The sequence below is a fragment of the Cnephaeus nilssonii genome (genome assembly GCF_951640355.1).
Source record: "Cnephaeus nilssonii genome assembly, chromosome: X".
Taxonomy (NCBI): domain Eukaryota; kingdom Metazoa; phylum Chordata; class Mammalia; order Chiroptera; family Vespertilionidae; genus Cnephaeus; species Cnephaeus nilssonii.
In genome coordinates, this window is record NC_137071.1 from 4829078 (window position 1) to 4853808 (window position 24731).

Here is a 24731-nt window from a genome sequence, read left to right on the forward strand (position 1 = left end):
ACTCAGGAACACAGAGAAAAAATAAGAGGTCTATGACTCTCTCCAGATGCTGAAGATCGTGGCATTGAAAGGGATCTTTGAGAATCATCATCAAATTCAAAGACCCATCTATCCCTGAAGTCTAGGACCAACATTTCTGGTAAGAAATCTTTGGGCTTTCTCATGAAGTCTTCAAGAGCACAGGAAATTCCTGGAGGAGCTACCCTTGACAGTGCATCCAGGATTTCAGGACCGAGCACAGAAGAAATCCCTTTTCCTCTTCAAATGCTTGCAGATAGTAACCTCAATCCCTAAAGCTCTTCAAGAGAAATATAATCCATCCCTTCAAAGATTCCCACGCAAACAAACTGATGCTTTACGAGCATAAACCCTGGAGCCAGACAGCCTGGGTTTGCATCCCAGCTTCCCCATGTACCATCTGTGCGGCCTAAGGCCAACTACTAAGTCTCTCTTTCCTCAGTTTTTCCATCTGTAAAACAGGAGTGATAAGACTGCCTACCTCAAAGGAGTGCAGTCCGTGCTCTAAGCACTCTACCTGGCAATGCCCTCCCCTGTCAGTCAAGGCCCTCCAAGAGGAGCAGGTAATCAATCAATATTTATTGGGTGCTGGACTGTCAGACACAGAAATAAGTTTTCAAGCTTCAAAGCTGTACAGAAAGAAGTCATCACCTATAAGCAATTCGAAAGTATTTTGACCCCATCTGGACTATTTCTGGGTCCTTCCAGGCTCCCACAATTCAGAAAGAAAAGCTGGCTACCGTTTTCACCAGATTGCAAAGGACTATAAAGCATCTCTAGTCATCTCCCTCCGAGACTTCCCTAGGCGTCAGAAGCGGGATGGGGAAGGCTGGGTGCTGATCCCTGTTGCCCTGCATCCCCCACGCGTCCCACCACCCACCCAGTGAGCGCCCAGGTACTCACGTGGCGGCGTCTAGAGTCTGTGCAGCTACGTGGGCGCCAGCAGTGGGCTGGAGCGCAGGGAGGAGGCTTGCAGGGCGCAGGGGAACCCGTCATCTCACAGTGACTCAGCACTTTGCCAGCTGCTGTTGGGAGGCGGGAGGAGGGAAGCGGAGGAGGGAAGAGGGAGTTCAAGGGTCTCACAGGGCCTGGGCAGGGGCGATACTCCTCATTGACAAGTGGTCTTGCGGAGGCTCTTGCTCCACCCTTCCCTCTCCCCTGCCAGCTCCGCTGCCCTTTGGCCTCTGTGCCCCGCCCTGCCTGGGAGAGCTGCGCCCCTGAGCCAGGAAGGGGGTGGGGGGGAGAGTACTGGACCCTCGGAGGAATGTGTTGGCCTGACAAGTGCCCTGATTATGGTGAAGGTCCCAGCTGGACTCAATAGGAAACCTGTCTTTAACTGGAGTCTGCTTGCCACACAACCCACAGAGCTGGACTCTCCAGGTTTGAAGCATGCTCCACCACTTGTTAGCCTTATGACCTTTCGCAGGTGGCTCAGACTCTCTGTTTCTTTCATTGTAAAATGGGGGTGTTGATGATCATACAATAGAACCTCTTACAGTTGTGATGAAAATAAAATGAGCTTGGCAGGTCGCTAGCACTACACAATCGTTTGTTACATAAGTAAGTTGCCTGCTGTTTGCCACTTAGAATAGAGGTAGGAGGGGGGGGAGGCGGAATTGGAGAGTTATCCCAGGGGAAGGTGGAGTTACAGGAGCCAGTGAAAGGATCTAGTTAATTGCTAGGATTTTTTTTCCTTTATTTTTATTATTGACACTATTACTATGTCCCCAAACCCCCCACCTTTGCCCACCTCTACCCAGCCCTGAACCCCCTTTCCCTCTGGCCATCACCACACTGTTGTCTGTGTCTCTGAGCTATGCATATATGTTCTTTGCCTAATCCCTTCACCTTCTTTCATCCAATCCCCCCACCCCTCCCCTCTGACATTTGTCAGTCTGTTTCATGTATCCATGACTCTGTTTCTATTTTGTTCATCAGTTTATTTTGTTTATTAGATTCTATATATAAGTGAGATCACATTGCTAGGATTCTTAACCAGGGATACCAGGTATGTTTCTGTCTTCTAAATACCAGAAATGAGTGGCTGTTTCAATAAAACCTTAATTATGGATACTGAAATTTGAATTTCATATTATTTTCACTTGTCACGAAATATTATTCCTCTTTTGATTTTTATTTCCACAACTTAAAAATGTAGAGACCATTCTTAGCTCGCAGGCTAAGTGAAAACTAGGCAGTGGGCCAGATGTGGCTGCAGACCTGGTTTGCAGATCCCTGCTCTAATAGAGGTTAGTAGTAGAACAAGGACCTTCCTCTGGACTTCTTATGTTAGTGGGGCTCAAAACCCCTCTCCACCTTACTTTGATGATTCAAGCTAAATGAAATAATACACATGAGCATTAAAAATGCCATGAAATGAAATATTGTGCCTTATATCATCATTTACTTACTTCTGCAACTGTCTCCAAATAATATAGAAGCATGGGCTCTCTGTCTGGCACTTCGCAATCTTTAGTAAACGCTTCTGCCTTCCTTACAAAAAAAAAAAAAAAAAAGTTCAACATTTAGCCAGTTGCCTGAGCCTGAAACACGTGTTCTCATTTTGTTCATCTTGAAATCCTATGAATTCTGCTCCCAATCTCTTAAATGCATACAGTCCTTCACAATTTGACTGCCACCATCCACCTTCTCTATTAGCCACCGCAATCTTCCTGCCTTCAGGCCTACCACTGGCCAATCCATTCTCCAAGTCAAAGGGAAATGGAATAACTGCCTAAAACCTTCATTGTCCTCAAGAGAAAACCCTAGGATGTCATTAACCTGGCCTCACCCTCCACACTTGTTCAAGGACTGACAAACACAAACACACACACACACACACACACACACACATACACACACACCCTCTTTCCACCATGCTGAACTTCTTTTAGGTTTTGGAATGTGCATTCTCTCTCTTCTTGGCTTGCTGTGACTCTGTCTGGAACTTTCTCTCTACTGATCTGGCTTATCCCCATTCATCTTTCAGCTCTCAGTTGGGATATCACTCCCTCTGGGAAAACTTCCCTTTCTGTCCCTTCAAGTCCGGGTGAGATGATTGACACAGTAATCATCACACTTACCAATTGTTAACCAGAGTCACTGTTTATCATCCTTTGGAAAATTCTATTTTCCTAAGATGGCTCCAACAGTATTTCCCATCAGACCTGACTTTTTCTGCAATGAGACCTTGACAATCTCCCCCATCACAAGTGGAGCTTACCTCTCTTCCTCTCGAGTCTAGACAGGGCTTGTAGCTGTTTTACCAATGCAATATGGTGGAAGTGACACTGTGCCAATTCTGGGTGTGGTTCTGAAATGGCCTGGCAGCTTCTGCTTCCTGCCTCTTGGAAACCAGCTACCGTGTAAAAAGAGCAATGGCTCTGAGACTACCATTCTAAAAGAAGCCCATGACACATGAAGGAGAGGTCCTGGAGGAAGAATTGCCATGTGAAGAAAGAGACAGAGGCCAAGGACACTAACGCCCAGATATATAGACAAAGAAACCCACTTGGAAGTGGGTCCTCTTGCCCTAGCTGACCCAGCTGATGAACCATGAATACCCAACTGTTCCTTCTCTACTTCCAGACCCACAGAATTGTGAGCAAATAAAAATGGTTATTTCAAGTCACTCAGTTTCCAAGTCATTTGTTTCGTGATAATTGGAAAATATGCTTTTCTGTGACAGGAGAGATGAAGTGGATTTTCAAAGCTCTCTGGGCTAAAGTAAAAACACTTACAAATATTTACCCTATTAGAAAGTAGAAATGTCTAATTAAATGTTATTACCAAGGCAACTAGCAATCCAACAAAATCAACAATTATTTTTAAATATATTCTTATTGATTTCAGAGAGGAAGGGGGGAGAGAGAGAGAGAGAGAGAGAGAGAGAGAGAGAAAAAACATCAATGATAAGAGAGAATCATTGATCAGCTGCCTCCTGCATGACCCACCCCACCCCACCCCCCAACTAGGAATGGAGCCCACAACCCAGGCATGTGCCCTGACTGGGAATCAAACCATGACCTCCTGGTTCATAGATTGATGATCAACCACTGAGCCACGTCGGCTGGGCAAGATCAACAATTATTAAACTAGACTTGAGAGATTAAATGTTGAATCCCACAGGCCATAGCATTAACCTTGGAAGTTCAGGTGTCCTGAAAGGCTCCTCTGTTACAAGTAGCATTCACAGGGACAACTTCATAATAAAAGAAAACAGGAGAGAATGACTTCGCTGTACATTTTTACCCACTTCTATACTGGACGTGTGATACTCTTGGGGAGGTTTTCAGTTTATCACCTTTTTAAAGCTTCCTCTGAGCCTCAGAATCCCCTCCACCTCCAAAACTATAACAGGAGTAAAAGCTTCCATTTCTTCTTCTCTTTGAGAATCCAGTGACAGGTAGAAGCCAAGTCAAAGGGCATGCATTGTCAGGCCTGAAAAGCTAAAAGACTTAAAGTGAGGGGAAAAAAAGTTAGGAGGGGACAAATTTTTACAAATAGAATATGGGGCATGTCACATTTCACTATAGCAGGGCTCACTTTTGAGCTGAGAAATGTGACATAGAGCTTTAAGCACTTTTCTCACTGTCATTTGCCACCCAGACAGAGATGTGAAGCAGGAAGCTGGATATATGAGTGGGTAAATAGACCATCGATGGTCTTGGGAACCCTGGGAAACAAAGAAAACTACATGCTGATATGACAATGAAGAGAGCTTTCCCTAAATAATTCCAAATAACAGCATTATAATCTTTAAAGATACCTACATAATCAACAGATTTTATTTGACCTTTTTTCCTCTTTACTCAAAAAAATGTTTTTCTCTTCTGTATGACTTATTGACTTTCTTCTCAAAGATATATTTTATAGAAACATATGGACATCTTGTACATTTCATTATTTGTAACTTCTTTTCTCCTTCAAGCAGTAAACTAAAAAATTCTTTCTTGCAGATTGATTAGGCTTTGGTGACACTGTAGCTACTGTTCATTAAATGACAAGTATCTCTGGACAGTGGCATACTAGGGATACAAACTCACTGAACCCAGGAAATCAATTAGCTCTAAGTCTGGGACTGAATATTTTATAAACATTAGTTTATGAAGGCCATTGATGTGTTGGTGGGTGAGGACATCCAAATATATCCAGAAAAGATGGGGATACATGACTCCCATTTCCACTCATGTGAGAGGTATCTGCACAGACCTGGTTTGTTCCATCGACCATGGTTCTGGCTCAGAAGCTGCATGTAATCATCTGTTGTACAAAACTCATAACTGTGTTCCTGTCTTTCTCATGTGCTTTTGGAAGTGTGCCAGAAAAGATGGCTTATGAGCCTTTCTTTTAAGCAACAGAAGTTTCCTAGAATTCATCACAAGCACAACACTCTCAGCCCTGAAAGGCCGATTCATCTGTGAACCAGGGAAATAGAGAAATTTAGGTGAATGATTCCCTTGATACTTATCTCAGTGACCATTATAACCTTTCTCATTTTCCAGCTTTTATAAGGTTGTGTCTTCTGGCCAAATGAAAACTGCTTTCAAGATCATAGTATTGGAGCTAAAATAAAGGCTAATTTGAATTAACCACCTAGTTAATGTTCTGTACACTGTGGTGTTTATGGATGAAGTATACTGATGCCAGCAACTTACTTTGCACTAAAATTAATAGCTAGATGACAAAGCACCTCCCTTTATCCAATGTTGAGTTGAAATTTTCATTGCTTATCCTCTGTACACTTTGGCGTTACCTCACGGTTTCCTGACTCATGTGAGAGAAGTCAGAGTCAGAGTGGGGTTTTGCAGAAATATTTTCTTGTCCTTTCCAGCTTCAAGTTCTATAAACAAAGGCAGGGTTATCACATGTACCCAAGAGCTGCCTGGGAAAAGCAAGAGCCCTGGTTATCAAAGTTGGAACCTTTAAGAAATATGCTTTTGTCTCCGTCTTTGTTGCATTCAATCAGATCAACAAGTGTTGGCTAAGTGTTGAGCGCGGTTTCCTGTGGGATTGTGTAAGGCCTTGCAGGACAATAAACCTTTCGGGGGCACTGAGTAATGTAGCCATTTCTGACCCGGCAGCAGGGAAAATGTGAGACAATTTGCTGCTGCTGGAAGGAGGTCTGCTGAGGCTGTATTCCTGCAAGAGCAGACTGACTTCACTGCGGTGGACCGGGCATCGGAACAAGACAAAATGGTGCGTTTAAGCGGCAAGTGGCTATGCAATGTCATATGCTACAGGAACAGAGGTTCGAATATGGGTGCTGTAGAGCTTGAAGTTCAAAATTTGGGGAGCCAACTTTAAAAAGTACAAAAAATAGGAATTTGAAATTGCTGGGGTTCCTCTGGGACTTTGGATGGGACTGTGTAATTCTCTCCTTCTGTCTCACCACCCCCCCCCCCCCCCGCCACTCCCCAACCCTGCCCTTCACGGGCTCAGAATCTTGTTCAGGGAAGCTGTCAAGTTATGTGTATATCACCACTAGTTCCATTTGACTTTCTGTTATTCCCTCTGATTTTTCTCCTTACTATTTTTTAGGCATCGCCTTTCCATGACTTTTCATATTGGCTTCATAACTGCTTCTGAAAGGCAAAGAAATGTTCATTCATTCCTTCTTTTTTCTTTCTTTGTTTTTATGACTTTATTTCAGCTACAAATATTTGTTCTTATGTTCCTGAAGTCTCCCTAAATTAGAGACTAAGGGGTATTTTAGATGGAGATAAAAAGATGTGAGGGAGGTGAACCCTAAGCTGATGAGGTGTACCTATATCCATATAGTTTTGAAAATTGTTGTGGACTGTGATGATTCCATTGGATTTAAAAAATAGTACGCTATAATGTGGTCTAGGACAATGCTTTTCAAAATCTCCTTATGCACACAGATCACCTGAGGGTCTCAGTAAAATTCATATTCTGATGTAGTAGGTCTGGGGTGGGAACTGAGACTCTGCATTTCTAAGAAGCTCTCAGGTGATGCTGATGCTGCTGGTCCAGGGAGTACATTTTAAGCAGCATCTTACATTTGTTTGTAAGAAATCTGGTGGCACAAATACACAGTCACTAAGGGGCTGGCTCAACCTGACTTTAAGGTCCAGTTCCAGGACTGAAGGCTTGTTACATACCTGCAGAGTAGGTGCTTATTGACTAGCGAATACATGGGAACTCTTCCTGGCTCCCATTATCTCCTGTCCCCAGGAGCTTGGTGGTAAGGGTATGAGGATCATTTTGTTTTAAACTTTGCTATGGACCTTTTAAAAATTTGCCTATGGAGTGATGATGGGTTTCTGGAACACCTACTAGTGTGCTGGGCATCTTACCGACATTTTCTCTTGACTCCTCCTACCCCTTTGAGATGGTTATTTTTTTTTCACTCCCTTTAAGAAGGGGAAGCTGAGGTTTAGCAGGGTTTAGTAACATGCTGGGTTGCATGGAGACAGAGCAGGGATTTGAACCCACCAGAGCTAGGTGCTATTGCACATACCAACCTGTATTCCCTCAGCAGTGCTATGTGTTAAACTAATTCAGCATAAAGTATTAGGACATAGATCTATCACATTTTGTTTTTCTGGTAATGTCCCCAGAGCAGTGCCCTGGCAAAGGGGAGGGAGCAGAAGGAAAGAGGTGGCTGAAAAGAAGGAAGGGCTTAGACACCAAATATGAATTTCATACCTAATGCAAATTTAAGCTCCAACAAAAATGGCATTGGAATTCATTCTCACCTTCTTTGTGCAAAAATGGACTTCCTAAAATATCTGGTTTCATAAATTCATTTTGGAGCAATTAAGGTATGGTGTTTCAAAATGCTGAGAACTTGCATGGCAATGTTAAAGGATTTCTGTCTATATCGTGCCAAGACACTCGTAACTTTCTCTCTTCTACATAACATCATATGAAAGAGTGATTTGGCAGGTTCAGTAGAGCTGGTATTTGCCAGCATCTTAAAAGCTATACTTTGAACCAACTCACCTGATTCTGAGTTAAGCTTTTTGTTCCTGTTTAATTTGCCATCATATTTTGTTCAGTTATTAAGCAGGAAGGTAAGCAGGCCTGGCCTGGGGCAAATATTTGAAGGTAAGTTTTTCACAGGGTCCTCAATTTCCCATGACCTCTTGGTTAAACCACTGAGCCTTGCCAGCCAGGCTGAAAGCATCTTTTTAAAGTGCTTTAAGTAGTGCCTGCTACATGGTGAGTCCTCCTTTAATGTTAGCTAGGATTATTATTACTACAATCATGCATATCCCTCAAGGTCCAATTTTAATGTTCTCTGTTCCATAACATCTTTCTTGATTATCTTAAGGGAAAAAAATTTTTTTCCTTGCTTGAGCCTTTCATAGCAAAGACAACAGACTCCACTCTAGCACGTGAGTTGTTTCCTTCCACCTTCTTTTTAAATCATGATTTGGTGCCGAGAGTGTGCCTGGTATTTTCACATAAGATTTCTCATTTAAGTTAAATAAAGTGAAAGAGCTGTTACCCATCTCATTTTACAGATCAGAAAACTGACATCTGTAGCAAGAAAGAGGCTTTGTCAGGGTGACACAGCTCACAAATGACAGTACTATCATCTCTTCCAAGCCTTCCGAGTCTACCACCCCATAGCAACTTTGCATCTTACCTGTTCATTGTCACTCCAAGCACACTGGACGCTCAAATTCAAGTGTGCTGAATAGACCTACAGAGTTGAGCTCCTTACTCTCATGATATCATGATATTTCCTCATAAATACTAAATAAGTCTAGTGATTCCAAGTCATGTTAATTCAGCATGCATCTTTATGTATATTAAAGGGTATATAATGTTTGCTGGCTTTCTTTCAGAAAATACTATATTGATTTCTGTCAAGTTTTTCTAAAAAATGTTGCCACCTTCCCTGCACTTTAATCTCTTTCTAGTTTCATGTGCTTATGGAAATAGGTAGCTTGGGCTATTTGGCAGGCAAATTGGCATGTCTATTTTATGTAGCTGGTAATATGATTCCAGCCAAATCCTACCAGCTCCTCTATGGAAATAGATTTCTAGTTAATACAGACTAGCTTTAAGATTTAATCTTATTTTGAAAGGTTTTTTGTTTTGTTTTGTTTTTTACCTTCCCAACTGAATTTCCCTTAAATAAGGATACACGGAGCCACGTTTGCTAGTCTTTGGACAGGCATTTGAATCAACAATGATACCTGAGCCCTGTTGACTTATTGTCCTAATACAAGTAAAGAGAGATTACATTTCTAAAAATTAGTCATCACTCATTATCACCTCCTAAACCAAGGGAGACTGGAGAAATGTCTTCAATTTAAAATTTAGGCTAATATAGAAGAACGGAGAAATACAAGAAAGAGACAAAAGCAAATAGAAGAAGAAAGGTAGGTCCAAACTTGAGCAGGAACCAGGTATTGTCTTAGAGGAAACTGATCTGGAGATGACAAAAGTATGAGCCACATAAACAGGATTCTTCAAGTTTTTTAGGAAGAATGAGAGTCCAGTTTCGGGAATGGAATTTTGAAGGACTTCAAAGTCATGTGGCTCCAAGTGCTCATTACATGAGAACAACAGGTTACAGATCCATATATTAGTATACAGTATGTGAACTTATGGGTTTTTTATCCTTCCTTCCCCAAGGACATGTTTATTGATTTTCTTTTAAATAGAGGGAAAGGGGAGAGGAGAGGAGAGGAGAGGAGAGGAGAGGAGAGGAGAGGAGAGGAGAGGAGAGGAGAGGAGAGGAGAGGAGAGAGAGAGAGAGAGAGAGAGAGAGAGAGAGAGAGAGAGAGAACATCAACCGTTTGCTTCCTGAACAAGCCCCAACTAGGGATAAAACCCAAAACCTAGGTATGTGCCCTGACTGGGAATCCAACCCTCACCTTACCTTTTTGGTGCATGGGATAATGCTCCAACCAACTGAGCCACTGGCCAGGGTGTTAACTCATTAAAAAAAAAAAAACACATGTGTGTATATACTTGAAAAAAATCTAAAGGTTTACCAAAATGTTGATGGTTTTTTCATTTTGCTTGTCTGTAGTTCTTGGCTTTGCGAATAAACATATATCACACAATTTTTTAAATGAAAGCCAAAAAAAAATTTCACAAAGGGCAGAATTTTACAACGAACAATTTTGTTGAAACCTGACCAATTATATTGCTTTAGACAAAACAACATGTATAAATCCTTGGAGATTTATTAGAGAATGTGTTGTGGACTTGGTACCTTCCTTTCTACTCAGTGTTCTTCCCTTCAATAGACAGAAGCAACTTTGTGAATTTCATTTGTCAGTGATTTCTGTGACTCACGATATTAATTTTTTTAGGTAAAATTCCTCCCAACACTATCTTTTCCCCCAACACTATCTTTAATGTGATGAATATGAAAGATCTATGAACAAAAAAGTGTATCATCATGCAGTACTGGGAAAGACAGTACTACTTTGGACACTGGGATTTGCATTTTCAAAACACTGTTCTTATTGTTACAAATTGATTCAGCATCTAAAAATTTTTGAAAAGTAACCTTTCTATTCTACAAACCAGACCTAGTTAACCAGCACTCTGCTTTGAGGAGTAATGTATTAGCTGTGAATATAAAAGATAATTGACAAGAATTTTCATAGTTTTCTCTTTTTGCGTTGTTAGTCAATTTTTAAATGTAAAAGGCAAAGGTGCCCTACAAGTATGCCAAAAAGGGGACTTTAACTCACAAAAACTAGGCCCTCCACATTTTCAATAAGTCTTCAAGCAAATTCTCTTTTGGACATGGACTCTGGGTGTAGAAAATAATCTTATCTGAACAGGCATATGTGTAGAGTTTCTAATAGAGACAAAGTTGAAAAGTAGATGTGGCATGGTACATGTCAGGACAGAAGCTGGCTGGGCCGGACCATGGTTTGTTCAATGCCAAGTTGTGTTTCTTAGTCTCCCATTCTTCCCACCTCCCTGCCATCGTGGACCGATCATATTCCTGGGCCAGTTAGAAGTTCCTGTTAGTGACTGGACAGGTTCTCTTGGCATCTGCCTCCATCCAGACAGAGCAATGCCCACGTGGGTGCTTCCTGATGCAGAGTGATAAATAGGATGCAAATATCTTCTAATACATGAGCCTGGCATAACCAGAGGGGATATGAGGGTTGGTGCCTCAGAGCTGTAACATTTTGCTTAGAGCTTCAGAGTTAAAGTTAAAGCACACTTCAAGGCTCTCCAACATAAGGTGAGTAAAGTTAATTACCTTCAGATTGGCAATAAAGAAAGATGGTAACTAGTGGACATATGACTGCTAATAATGATGTGATTTCACAAAGCAAAGAACACAAGAAAGTTTCTCTTGTGCTCTACTGATGACCAGTACTTTTCATGATCAGATTAATAAATTTATTTCCTGAAAATATTTATGTTTTACATGGTTTGGGAAGAAAAATGGTGTTTTTAGTTAATAAAGTACAATTTTTTAGTTTTTTAAATCTCTTTTAATATAATTTTAAGTGTTTTATTCTCAGAAATATTGAAAAGTAAACCCATGTCCTTTGTGTTAAAGATTTGATCATGATCAGGGTCTGTGGGTGTTATTTAAAGTGATGTCAGAGTCTCGCAGTACTTTGGATAATTTGGTCAAACAATTGGTCACTTTAATGGAGAGAAATTTCAGTTGATCAATTACTTCAGATATGGTGATCTGTGTGGAGTTCAAATTTTTAAAAGTTTGATTCTATACAATTCAATTCAACAAATGCCTATAGAATGCTCAAGAAATAAGAATATTTTAAAATATATTTTTATGGATTTCAGTGAGGAAGAGAGAGGGCGAGAGAGGTAGAAACATCAGTGATGAGCGAGAATCACTAATCAGCTGCCTCCCCCAACCTGGGCATGTGCCCTGACCGGGAATCGAACCATAACCTGCTGTTCCATAGGTCAAAACTCAGTCACTGAGCCATGCTGACTGGGCAAGGAATAAGGAGAATTTTGATGAGGTGGTCTGGAGGATAGTATGAAGATGGTGAATGTATGATCTAGAGTAAGATGAGTAAAATGCATAAAATTCTATAAAAATTAAGCATATTTATAAAAGTGAAAGCCAAAGCAGTAGGGAAAATGTGCAGGTGTGTGTTTAGTTAAGAGCCTGCTTAGTTACTTTTTCTCTATAAATTTAAATCTAACTTTAAAAATTGTGTCATTTATATTATCTTTGAATGAAAAATAGTGGAATAAAAATTATGAAAGTAAAAAAGAACCTAGCTAGATGATGTAAATACTCATTTTAATTATTTTATTTAGGACGACAGTATGGATACAAAGTCCATTCTAGAAGAACTTCTTCTCAAAAGGTCACAGCAAAAGAAGAAAATGTCACCAAATAATTACAAAGAGCGGCTTTTTGTTTTGACCAAAACAAACCTCTCCTACTATGAATATGACAAAATGGTGAGATCCCATTTATTCCATTGCTATTATACTATTTCTTTTTCTTAAGGCTCCACAAAGTGCTTAATTATAATGAAACAATATCAGGTTTCTTAGCTTACAAAGTAAAGATCAACTTTCACTCAATTATCACATTTGTCTTTTCTTAACCAAGGTGTAATTAATTCAAGAAAAAAAAAGGATTTTAAAACATGGGCTAACTTTTGGGGGTAAGAGGGAGAGATAACCAAAGGACTTGTATGCATGCATATAAGCCTAACCAATGGACACAGACACCAGGGGGTGAGGGCATGAGTGGGAGGGTGGGGGGCAATGGGGGGATAAGGACACATATGTAATACCTTAATCAATAAAGGAAAAAAAGGAAGTCATAGAGACAGAGAAGCCTTTTAAAGGCAACCAACCTTTTATTGGTTTTCTGTAAAACAAACACACGCACATACAAAATAAATAAATAAACATTGGCTAACTTTAGAAAGACAAATTGCAAATAACTTTAGAACAGTTTTTCTCAACTGAGGGTGATTTTGCCCCCCCCCCCTCCCAAGGGACATTTAACAATGGTTGGGGACATTTTTGGTTGCCATAATTGGTGGGAATAGTGTGCTACTGACTTCTACTGGGTAGAGGCCAGGGATGCTGCTAAACATTTTATAATGCACTGGACAGCCTCCACCACAAAGAATTATCTGGCCTTAAATAGTGCTGAAGGTGAAAGATCCTACGTAACACAATGCTGGAAATCAGGCTATTTCTATAAAGTAGAAAAACTGAAATACTGTCATAAAATTGAAACAAAATGAAGATGCTTTGTGGAGTTAAATTTTTTTATTATTTTATTTATCTATATTTATATTTTATCTTATATTTATTTATCTTTATTGTCGAAAGTATTACAGAAGTCCCTCTTTTTCCCCCATTGACCTCTCCCAGCATGCTCCCAGCCCCCACTCCAGGTCCTCATCACCCCATTGTCTGTGTCCCCTGGTTATGCATATATGCATATAAGTTCATTGGTTGATCTCTTCCCACCCACCCTCCCTGAGTAGATTAACCACATGGCAGGTGATTTGAAATGTGTTTCAAAATTATCAAACAAAATTATGAAGTGCTGCTTAAAGACTTGCTTTGGGAGGCATATATGACTTTGTGTCCACACTTGAAAATATATTCTGCTGTCATTGGATTTTGTCTATTACAGAAGAATTCAAATGAGTCTCACATGCCCACCCCATTTCCCAATCTTCCTTCCAAGCATAACCTTAAGTTTATGCTTTTCTTTGTGCACCATTGTGTATCACACGAGGCATCTTATATTTTTTTAATTCAGAAAAGAGGTAGCAGAAAAGGATCAATTGATATTAAGAACATCAGATGTGTGGAGAAAGTCAATCTCGAGGAGCAGACCCCTGTGGAGAGACAGTACCCATTTCAGGTAAGGGGAGAGGCAACATTCCAATGGATGGATGGCTCTTCTTTTAATATTTTCTATTATGAACTCAATATAGCGGGGATAAATAAAGATGTTGCAAAATGATTCACTAGGACAATGACAAGACTTGGAACACTTCTAGATAGGAGTTGGGAGTGTGCCTACAGTACCCTTGGGAAGTGGCTTGAATTAAGTCAAGCCCTACTTTTATTACATCATGAATGGTTATCTTTCTGATGTAAAAGCAGATGAACTACCCTTCCATTGTCCAGACTACCCAGTGCTAGTATGAAAGAACTGTGGCCAAAAATGAGATAAAATAATCTGATTGCTGAACAATTTGTACTTCCTGCTTTAAAAAAGATCATTACGCAATTGGGAGAAACCAGGGGAGTGTGTGTTCATGGAAGATGCTTCAAATTTGTATCACAGGGGTACGAAGTCCTTAAAGGACACAGGTTTTGGAGCCCCACAGGGATCCTAGCCACTGCTTATACTTGTGTAACCAGGGACAACATACTGTTTCTCTCTGAGTTTATTTTTCACTTGAAAAATGGGCATAATCATATTTTTTCACAAATTTGAAATAGGATTAAAATATTAAAGCATCTAGGAAAGATCTTCCAAACTAGTAGGTGTTTAATAAATCATCTGTATTATTTCCCCCACAAAAGTGAATAAACTAGAGAAGGATCTGGGAGACATTGTAATCCTCAAACATTTAAACAAGTGTCTTAAGGAATAGAAAAATGACATGCTGAAGATTGTTAGAGTGGGACATGACTCAAAGAGATAAGTTCCAGGGAGACATGTTTTTACTCACTATAAGCATAAACTATATAATGATGAGATTATATGAAAATTGGTGAGGATGGCATAGTAGAAATGAAGGACATTCTATCCCTGCAAGTATTTTTTAAGAATACAGCAGATAAACATTTTCCAACTGGCTGTAAAGGGAGTCATATACTGGGTAGGTGGGTAGACCAGAACACTAAAACACCTGTTATATCTAACATTTTATAATTTTTTTAATTCTCTGCTGTGATTTTCCAAAGTGTAGAGGTATCTGGGATAAAACACATTGAAAGGTGGAGGATAAAAATAACTAGATTTTTTTCTACCTAATTCCAGAGCTAATGGATATTATATAAGCAAACTCAAGGTCTCTTTTGAATAACAGAAAATTTGCAGTTGCACCATAGTGAACTGTGATGCAATTATAGCTAAATGCACTAAATCTTTTCCTTTCCAGATTGTCTATAAAGATGGGCTTCTCTATGTCTATGCATCAAATGAAGAGAGCCGAAGTCAATGGTTGAAAGCATTACAAAATGGTAATTTTAAACAGTCGTAAAAGGGAGTCATCAATTGAGTTCTTTTGAGGGTTGGTGGAAGAAACACATGATAGTAAAAGGACTCAATGCCAAGACAGAATCTACTGATTTTCCTACCAACCTCAGAGAATATGCCGTGCTTGTCCTCATTTTGCATTCTCATTGTTACATAGAGGAAGCTTGGGTATCAGATACCCTTCTTGCCCCTTCCCTGCCCTGCACAGTGCTGGCTATTGTCCTTCCCAGCAGTTTGGAGGAAGCCAGGCCACCTGCTCCCCACCCACTTTGCTTGCCTTTCCAGGGCAAAGTCTAGTCTAGGTCCTTTGGGGGTTGTGTCAGGTCCTACAGTTACTGTACTTTGGATGTTTATATAAAGTTATAGCTAACACTTACTAAGCACTTATCATTTGCCAGCTACTGTATCAAGTACTTGGAAAACATTTTTTTAGGTAACCCTCTTGACAACTCTGTGAAAATGGGTCATACTAGTCTCCATTTTTTCAGCTAAGTGAAGTTAAAGAGACATGGCCAATGTCACATACCTATCAATGGAGAACTCATAATTCAATTACCCAAATCCAACTTTTTAACCAATACAGTATATATGTTAGGCTTCTGGAAAATCTCAAGGTCAGAAACTAGTGTTTTATAAACTTAACTCCTTTTGTTTGCTGTGGTTTCTATAATAATTTATTTTTAATTCTCATTAGCACTTAGTGACATTTCTTTTTTAAAAAATATATTTTTTATTGATTTCAGAGAGGAAGGGAGAGGGAGAGATAGAAACATCCATGATAAGAGAGAACCATGGATCGGGTGCCTCCTGCACGCCCCCTACTGGGGATCAAGCCCGCAACCTGGGCATGTGCCCTGACCTGGAATCGAACCTGTGACCTCCTGGTTCATAGGTCGATGCTCAACCACTGAGCCACACCGGCCGGGCAGTGACATTTCTTTTAATGCCAGCCTTTTCAGGTAAGCTGAGCTGAGTTAAACTAAGAGAATAATACTACTAAAGCCCACTGTTTATTGAACACCTACTCTGAGCCAAACACTGTGCTGGACGCTTTACATACATTTTCTCAATAACCCAGCTAAGTGGTTATTATTCTCTCCATACACTTCCTTGAGTCAGGGTTGTAAAGGAGAAGCAGAATTCCCTTGGGATCAAAATAAGAAGTCCTTAAGATGAATAAAAAATCAAGATGGAAAGAGTTGAAGCCGCATGTAGAACCAACCCTCCCTATCTAGAGTTTCTTCTTGAACTATTCTCTATTAAGACCTTGTAGATTTCTCTGCTGTTTTGAGAGATACTAGCTTGCTGTAGACACCATATTGCACTCTTACAATTTCATTTCTTTGGATTTCTTTGTCCTATTTCCTTTGTTTTAAAATATGTACATATTCCTAGAAAAGTAGCCCCATAAACCATTAATTTCTTAGTGTAAACAGTTCAAAGCTATGAACAATAAAATGAGAAACTGTTCTATATCAAGGGAAACTAGATAACTAAATGCCATGACTCTGGATTGGCTCCTCGATCAGAAGAAAATGAATGATTATAAAGGATATTATTGGGACAATGAGAAAAAATTGAATATGAAATATATATAAAGTAATAGTATTATATATGTGTTAAACTTCCTGAATTTGATAATTTCATTGTGGTTATATAAAGGCATGTCCTTGTTAACAGAAGTTACATGCTGAAGTATTTGTGAGTGACATTACTAAGGTCATAATATCTGTACTTGCTCTCAAATGGTCAAGCAAATATAACAATGATTTAAAATCTAAATATAATGTGCTGGAGGGTGGGGACAGCTGGGGAGAGGTCAATGAGGAAAAGGGAGATTTATGTAATACTTTTAACAATATAAAGAATTAAAAAATAAAATCTAAATAGATATAGAGCTATAGGTATCTATGTATATCCATATATATATATATATATATATATATATATATATATATATATATATACACACACACACACACACATATATATGTGGAGAGAGAGAGAGAGAGAGAGAGAGCGCAAATGTGGCAAGTGGTTAAAAATTGAATCTGGGTAAAGGGTATATGGACATTCATTGTACTATGCTTGCTACTTTTCTGTATGTTTGAAATGTTTCAAAATAAAAAGTGGGGGGAATGTATATGCTTATTATAACCTTTTTTACTTTTTCCTAATATCTAGTCCTACCCTCCAGCCTCTTTCTGCTACAAGAGCACAACATGCATGTGCTATAGCACGCTTACTTCCTTTATGGATGTATTTCTAAAATCCTACACCAAGCTGATCTTGTATCAATATGCATTTTCTATTAGTTTTTTTTTAAAGACTGATATAGTTATTGTGTTGTTCTTACTATATACATAGTTAGATTTTTCTTTAGGGCTTTTTAACTTCTAAGTGAAAGACATATCCTTTGGGAGCCATTTGCTCTTACCCTGGTTGCTGGCAAAAATGATGTTTTCATTGTTCTTTGATAACAGCACTTACTGAATGTGTTTTCTTCCTGCCTGCTCCCCAGAGATAAGGGGAAACCCCCACCTGCTGATCAAGTACCACAGTGGGTTTTTCGTGGACGGGAAGTTCCTGTGCTGCCAGCAGAGTTGCAAAGCGGCCCCGGGATGTACTCTCTGGGAAGCATGTAAGGTGACCCCTCTATTGGGTGGACCCTGGGTAGATGGTGCCCCATTAGGCAAATCTGCCACAAGCCAAAACAGCTCGCCAGTTCAGGAAAACAAGGTGTGCCAGATTGGTTGGCATCATGAAATTTCAGCCTCACAGATGCTATCTGGAAAATGAAGTCTAATTCTAGGGTCAATTGAGTAATGTTTATTAAAATAATAGCAATATTAACATCTGTCATTCTTTTACTCCATGAGAAATATTTTTCAAATTTGAATCCTAAATCAAGCAAGGAGCTGTTTATTCCCTCCTATAATTCTTTTTGGTTTAAGATAAACTCCAAATAGGTATAAAGAACATGGTGACCATATCACCATGGTTCATAAATTAAATCACAAACTGAAAAAAAGCACATTATTTTTAAAAATATGGCAATGGATAAAATTTAAGTAAAACTTTTAATCACCATATATAACAAAGTGATGGGTGGCCAAGTTTTAATATATATTTTTAAAGTGGTTTGCCATCCTCTACATGTTTGTTGATTTCTTAATAACATCAGAAGAGGTAGTAAAGGGTTCTATTCCTAGAGAAATCTACCTGAGACTTTATCTGGGGACAGAAAAGAAAGCCCACAGAGTGGTTTTGAAGGGATAATGGAGGGAGAGAATTATGTTATTTTCTTCTTGTGCCCTTGAGTCCCATTCCTTCACCAGAATACTTACATTGAGACAGTGTTATATATTTTAGTTTACCATTGTTTAATGACATGAAGTTGTCAATAAATAAAAACAGTTTTAGCAGCCTGAACAAAATTTGCGTGGATTACAATGACTTTAAAGAATTGAATGAAACCAACTGTGTGATAAAACTTCATAAACTGTAACACACACAGACATATGGAATGTTATCCACATTCACTTCATAACAGTATTGACACCTGACAATTATGTTAATGTTACTGCTGGTCATTTTACAACAAAAACAGTGAATAAATATGCATTGTGTTTTCCATTTCAATTAGACTGCACAATGAATATTTATTAATCTTAATGGGATCACATTGCCCTTTATACTCTTGAATTATAGCGATTTAATGAACTATTCAGAATTTACTGTATGTGGATTTTCCCTCCACTATGAGGGACTAAAGAATAATGTCTCCTTACAGCATTAATCATTTCCCCCAATTATTCTGTCCATGGTCTGATGTCATTACCCAGCAGGACGGATTCCAACTCTGACCTTGCCCTAACTCCCAGGGGAAGATCAGGAGAAAGGCAAGAGAAAGCATTGCCTTTGGATTATCTTCCTAGGCTCCAGCTGGATGCCACCTGCCATGTGTTCTAGGTGCCACAGGTTCTTTCCCAGCCTCTCAAGAAACTACAGAATATAGAAGTATTCTGTCTCACAAGCAGCTGTAATATTGTCTATCTGCCCAAGAATAATTTACTCTCTTGACTCCTTTGCCGAGTTATAGGAAAGCCCCATGGGCACAGAAAGGAAGCGATTGAGGGTTTTTGCTTCCTTCTGTCTCCAAAATGCCCTGGACCACCCTCTTTCCGGGGTACGTGTCCTAGGAAAAAGTTGACTATACACCCCAGTTTGTTTGGGACAGTCTCATTCTGCAGCTGGTGACCTGGTATAATTATATCAAAAGCCTACCTATCACAGTCAGGAATGTTCCAGTTTGGTCAATAAACCACATGGCCACCCCATTTATAAGGCATATAATGGCTTCCACTCACCGCCTGGATATCTATCTATATGTGTGGGTAGAAAGAAAAACCAAAAATTATCATAAGAACAGAAAAATGAATAAAACAGGTTTGTTCATTTATAAATCAGCTATTTATAAGCACCTTGTATAAGTCAATTAAAGATGAATCAGACGTGAATTCTGAATCCTAGGGTCATAGGTCCTTCCTAAGCAATTAGATATATGCTACTCAAATACAAGGTGGAAATTTAGTATAAATAAATAGTTTTTAGGATTTAGAGGAACTTGACTCTTTTATCTATTTTGGGAGGATACTGATAATGGTGGAGGAGTGGTGTTTTATTTGGGTGTTATACAGGAAAACAAAAATAACTCAAGATTTTGTGTCGAAATTTATTTTATCTCCAGTATTTCTTACATAAGCTAGTTCTTTTGAATCATAATATTAGATGTTTTGCTTTGTTTCATTTAAAGTTACTTCTGATATTACTTGGTTCTATTTTTTAGATGCTGATCTGCACATTGCAACAAAGGAAGAGAAACTAAGAGTTCCCACCTTCCCAGACAGAATGGTAAGTCAACATTTAATTTTTCCCATGATCAGGATATAGTAAATAAATCAAAAGTTGCCAGATTCAAGACTAGAAAATATGGACTTCTTTCAAACTGCCAACAAAGAGAGAGAAACTGAGCCATCATCAATAGCAATGGCAATATCAAATAATAAATTCAAATACAGAACCATTTACCATTTTTTATTTTTATTTTTTTATTTTTTAAATATATTTTATTGATTTTTTTTATAGAGAGGAGGGGAGAGGGAGAGAGAGCTAGAAACATCAATGAGAGAGAAACATCGATCAGCCGCTTCCTGCACACCCCCTACTGGGGATGTGACCGCAACCAAGGTACATGCCCTTGACTGGAATCGAACCCAGGACCCTTCAGTCGGCAGGCCGATGCTCTATCCACTGAGCCAAACCGATTAGGGCTTATTTTTTTAAAAATATATTTTATTGATTTTTTACAGAGAGGAAGGGAGAGGGATAGAGAGTTAGAAACATCGATGAGAAAGAAACATCGACCAGCTGCCTCCTGCACACCCCCCACTGGGGATGTGCCCGCAACCAAGGTACATACCCTTGACCGGAATCGAACCTGGGACCTTTCAGTCCGCAGGCCTATGCTCTATCCACTGAGCCAAACCGGTTTCGGCAGGGCTTATTTTTATATTTAATAACTGGGCCTTTTTCTAACCTGTAAGCACATAAAGTCACTAAAATGGTGCATGTGGGAGATAGCATCACATATAACAGGCAGCTGTTACTAGCTATCATTCCTGAACTACCACTAACATGGCCAAGACTGCCTCATGCAATTCTGGTGAAGGAATGGGACCATATAGAGCACTAGCAGAAAACAACATAATTCTTTCTCTCCATTTTCCTTTCAAAGCCACTCGGTGGGTTTTCTTCTAGTCACTCTCAGGTAAAATAAATTTTCCTAATTACCAGTAGTCATGAGAACAGCCTCTAATTGTCCCATCCAATGCTATAATCACACAACTTTGAATATCTTTCCAAGTTAAAACTTCTCCTTCACCCAGCTCAAGTCTGCATCAGAGAACAGCTTGCTTTAGGGAAAGGCTCATGGAGAGGCTGAAATTTCTGACCTTTTCAGGGTTGGGGTCCAGGAAGAGCAGGTCTACTGAAAAAGAGACAGTCATATATGGTTGGTCCCATCATGCTTTGGTAGTGGTGGCCTTTCCAATGCTGATTCTTTATCTTATGGGAGACTTATGGATTTCCCACTGGAAATATGTAGTTTTATGACAGAGGAAATGTCTTGACCCTTAGCTCTTGGGATTTTTGCCCCCAACTTTTCTGCTGGGTCAATTCACCAATTTTGAGCAGAGTTTTCAAGATGGCTTCCAGCCAGCCCTCTCCCAGGGGTGAAGTTGGCCTCCAGAAAAACAAACAAAGCCTTGGATGCTTTACTTAGTAAAACTGTATGCAGCTTGCTCTCACAATACAGGTTGCTGCTCTCTTTTGTGCTCTGCTTTCTTGAGTTCATAGCCATAGTCTCCTGCTTTTAGTTTTCCCAGGTGGGCATCAGCCTCCTCAAATGCCAAGAGAGACACAAAATGGCCTCCCAGTGATTCTCTGGAAGCTCATCTGAAATTAAGGGAGCATCTCCACCTACCCATCAGCACTATGTTGTCTTGGATACTCATTTTCAGTTGCACACTTTCACACACACTACTTCTATCTTTCTAAGTAAAAACAATATAATTTTTTTGTGAACCAACATGAAGGACAAAAATTGAATTAGGTCCCCCAAATTTCATGTTCACCCAGAATTTCAGATTGTGATCCAAACAGGTTATTTGCAGATGTAATTAGTTAAGGATCAAGCTGAGATCATACTGGATTAGGATGGTCCATAAATTCAAGGGCTGTTATCCTTACAAGATGAGAGGACATAGAGATACACAGAGAAGGCAGCCATTTAAAGACCTAGGAAGATATTGGAGTCATGCTGCCACAAGGCAAAGAATGTCTAGAACCATCAGAAGCTGAAAGAGGCAAGCAAAGATTCTCTCCTAGAGCTTTCCAAGGGAGCATGGTCATGCTGAAGCCTTGATTTTGGACTTCTAACCTCCAGAATTGTGACACACTGTTGCTTTAACCCACCAAATATATACTAATTTGTTAGGGCAGTCCTCAAGAAACTAATACACTTATTAAGGTTTGGGTGTGTGTTTTGTTATCAGTGATGTTGCTGTTTTGTCTTGGATGCATGCTCCAGTCCTGAAGCTTAAAATTATGGCCTTATGAAACACTAAGAGCAATGTCCAGACTAAGCAAGTTTATAGAGACAGAAGGTCAATTAGTGGTTGCCTGAGGCCAGGATGGGAATGGGGATTGCCTATAAATGGACACTAGGGATCTTACGGGGTGATAGTAATGTGCTCAGACTGGGTTGTAGTGAGACTTGCCCAAATGAATAAATTTACTAAAAGTCACTGAATTCTACACTTATAAAAAGTGAATTTTATGGTATGTAAATTATACTCCAATAAAGTTTGTTTTAAACACAACTAAGAGCAGAGTATAATTTAGGAGCCAGACACCATTGCATCTAGTCTAGGGCAAGGAATTTTTTGGGGAAATGTGTTGAAAATTATCAGTCAGGCAAATCAGTGACCAAGGTCTGTTTTGATTAGAAGCTGCCCTAGGGATCAGGGATCAGAGAGAATATTGTGAAAAGTATGATTTCCTTTGTTTCGTTGTTATCAGAGTATTCAGTAGAGGACTTACTGAGCTGCCGAAAATTAAAATTTGCTTTCTAGCTATTCTGTTTAGATTTCTGATTAGGGAACTTTCCACTGCGTTTATCTTTGAAGATAACCACCCCAAGCTCATAAATTGCAGTGTCCTGCATAACTAAAATTTCCAGGATGTTACGCCCTGGGAAAAAATAAAATAGAGTGTGAAAAAATAAAAATTCAGTGTATATATGTAAAATGTAAATTTCTAAATGAAGTATAACATGCACTTAAAAAAGTATACAAGTCCTAAATATGTTCAGTTTGATAAAGTTTTACAAACTGAACACATCTTTATAACCCACATTCACATTAAGAAACAGAACATCACAGAACCCTAGGGGTACCCTCATGCTACCTTCAGTTACTATATTCCGCCAACAGTAATCACTAGCCTGATTTATGGCATTATAGATTATTTGCCTGCTTTGAACCTTTATGTAAGTGGAATCATATAGTCATTTATTGTCTGTCTTCTTTTGTTCAATTTATGAGATTTTCTCATTTTTTATTATGTGGTTATAATTTATTCTCATTGCCATATAGAATTCCAGTGTGTGAATATGCCACTGTATTAGTTTCTTTTTGTTGTTGTTGTTAATCCTCACCTGAGGATATTTTTCCCATTGCTTTTCAGAGAGAGAGTGGGAAGGAGGAGAGAGGGAGAGAGGAGAGAGAGAGAGAGAGAGAGAGAGAGAGAGAGAGAGAGAGAGAGATAAAAGAGACACATATATCGGTTGCCTTTCAAGTGATCCCCGACCTGGCGGCAGGGGGAGGGGGGTGGCGAGCGATCCCGCAGCCCAGATATGTGTCCTGGACTGGGAATCAAACCTGAAACCCTTTGTTGCATGGGCCAACACTCTAACCACTGAGAACACTGGCCAGAACTCACTGTATTAGTTTCTTATTGCTGTTGTAACAAATTACCACAAATTTAGTGACTTTAAGCAACACAAAATTCTTCTGTAGTTCTGAAGATCAGAAGTCTAAAATGGGTCCACATAGCTGTGTTCCTTCTGGAGATTTTAGGGGAAAATCTATTCCAGCTTCTAGAGGCTACCTGTGTTTCTTGGTTCCTGAACCGTTCTTCCATCTTCAATGCCAGTAGGGTAGCATCTTCTTTCCTTTCTGATCTTAGCTTCCATACACACATTTTCTCTTAATCTCTGACTTTCTTGTCTTCCTCTTATAAGGGCCCTTTTGATTATATTGGACCTACCCCAATAATCTAGTATAATCTCCCCACTACACGATCCCTAAATCAATCACATCTACAAAGTCCCTCTTACCATGTAAGGTAACATATTCACAGGTTCCAGGGACCAGGACATGAACATCTTTGGGGGAACATTATTTAGCCTACTACAACCACAATTATCTTTAATATTTTATCCTGATAAAAATTAGGTAATTTCCAGTTTTATCTAACTTAAATAATTCTACTATAAGCATTCTTTTACATGTCTTTTGATTTCCTTGTTGGGTAGGTATATAGACTTTCTAGATCAGTGGTCTGCAAATGGCAGCTCGCGAGCCACATGCGGCTCTTTGACCCTTGAGTGTGGCTCTTCCACAAAATACCACGTGCGGGTGCGCACGTACAGTGTGATTGAAACTTCGTGGCCCATTCTCAGAAGTCGGTTTTCGGCTCTCAAAAGAAATTTCAGTCGTTGTACTGTTGATATTTGGCTCTGTTGACTAATGAGTTTGCCGACCACTATTCTAGATCATAGGGCATGTGCATGTCCAGCTTAAGTAGATTCTGTAAACAGCTTTTCAATATGGTTCTACCACTTCAAACTCTAACGAGCAAAGTTGACAGTTTCTGTTATATTACTTCCTTCATTCCTCTT

General features: G+C 39.5%; 2 protein-coding genes across 2 annotated transcripts in view; one reads left to right on the plus strand and one right to left on the minus strand.

The window, feature by feature from the left end:
- The window catches only part of PIR (pirin), an 84374-nt gene extending 83348 nt beyond the window's left edge, over window positions 1-1026 (minus strand). Inside the window, exon 1 of the mRNA XM_079764745.1 lies at window positions 922-1026. The gene's annotated coding sequence lies outside the window, so the exon portion shown is untranslated. The remainder of the gene's footprint in view (window positions 1-921) is intronic.
- Window positions 1027-6104: 5078 nt separating this feature from the next.
- Window positions 6105-24731, plus strand: part of BMX (BMX non-receptor tyrosine kinase) — a 46531-nt gene continuing 27904 nt past the window's right edge. Inside the window, exons 1-6 of the mRNA XM_079765818.1 lie at window positions 6105-6216; window positions 12277-12423; window positions 13754-13858; window positions 15111-15192; window positions 17730-17849; window positions 20058-20122. Coding sequence (XP_079621944.1) covers window positions 6214-6216; window positions 12277-12423; window positions 13754-13858; window positions 15111-15192; window positions 17730-17849; window positions 20058-20122 — 522 coding nt within the window. The 5' untranslated portion in view covers window positions 6105-6213. The remainder of the gene's footprint in view (window positions 6217-12276; window positions 12424-13753; window positions 13859-15110; window positions 15193-17729; window positions 17850-20057; window positions 20123-24731) is intronic.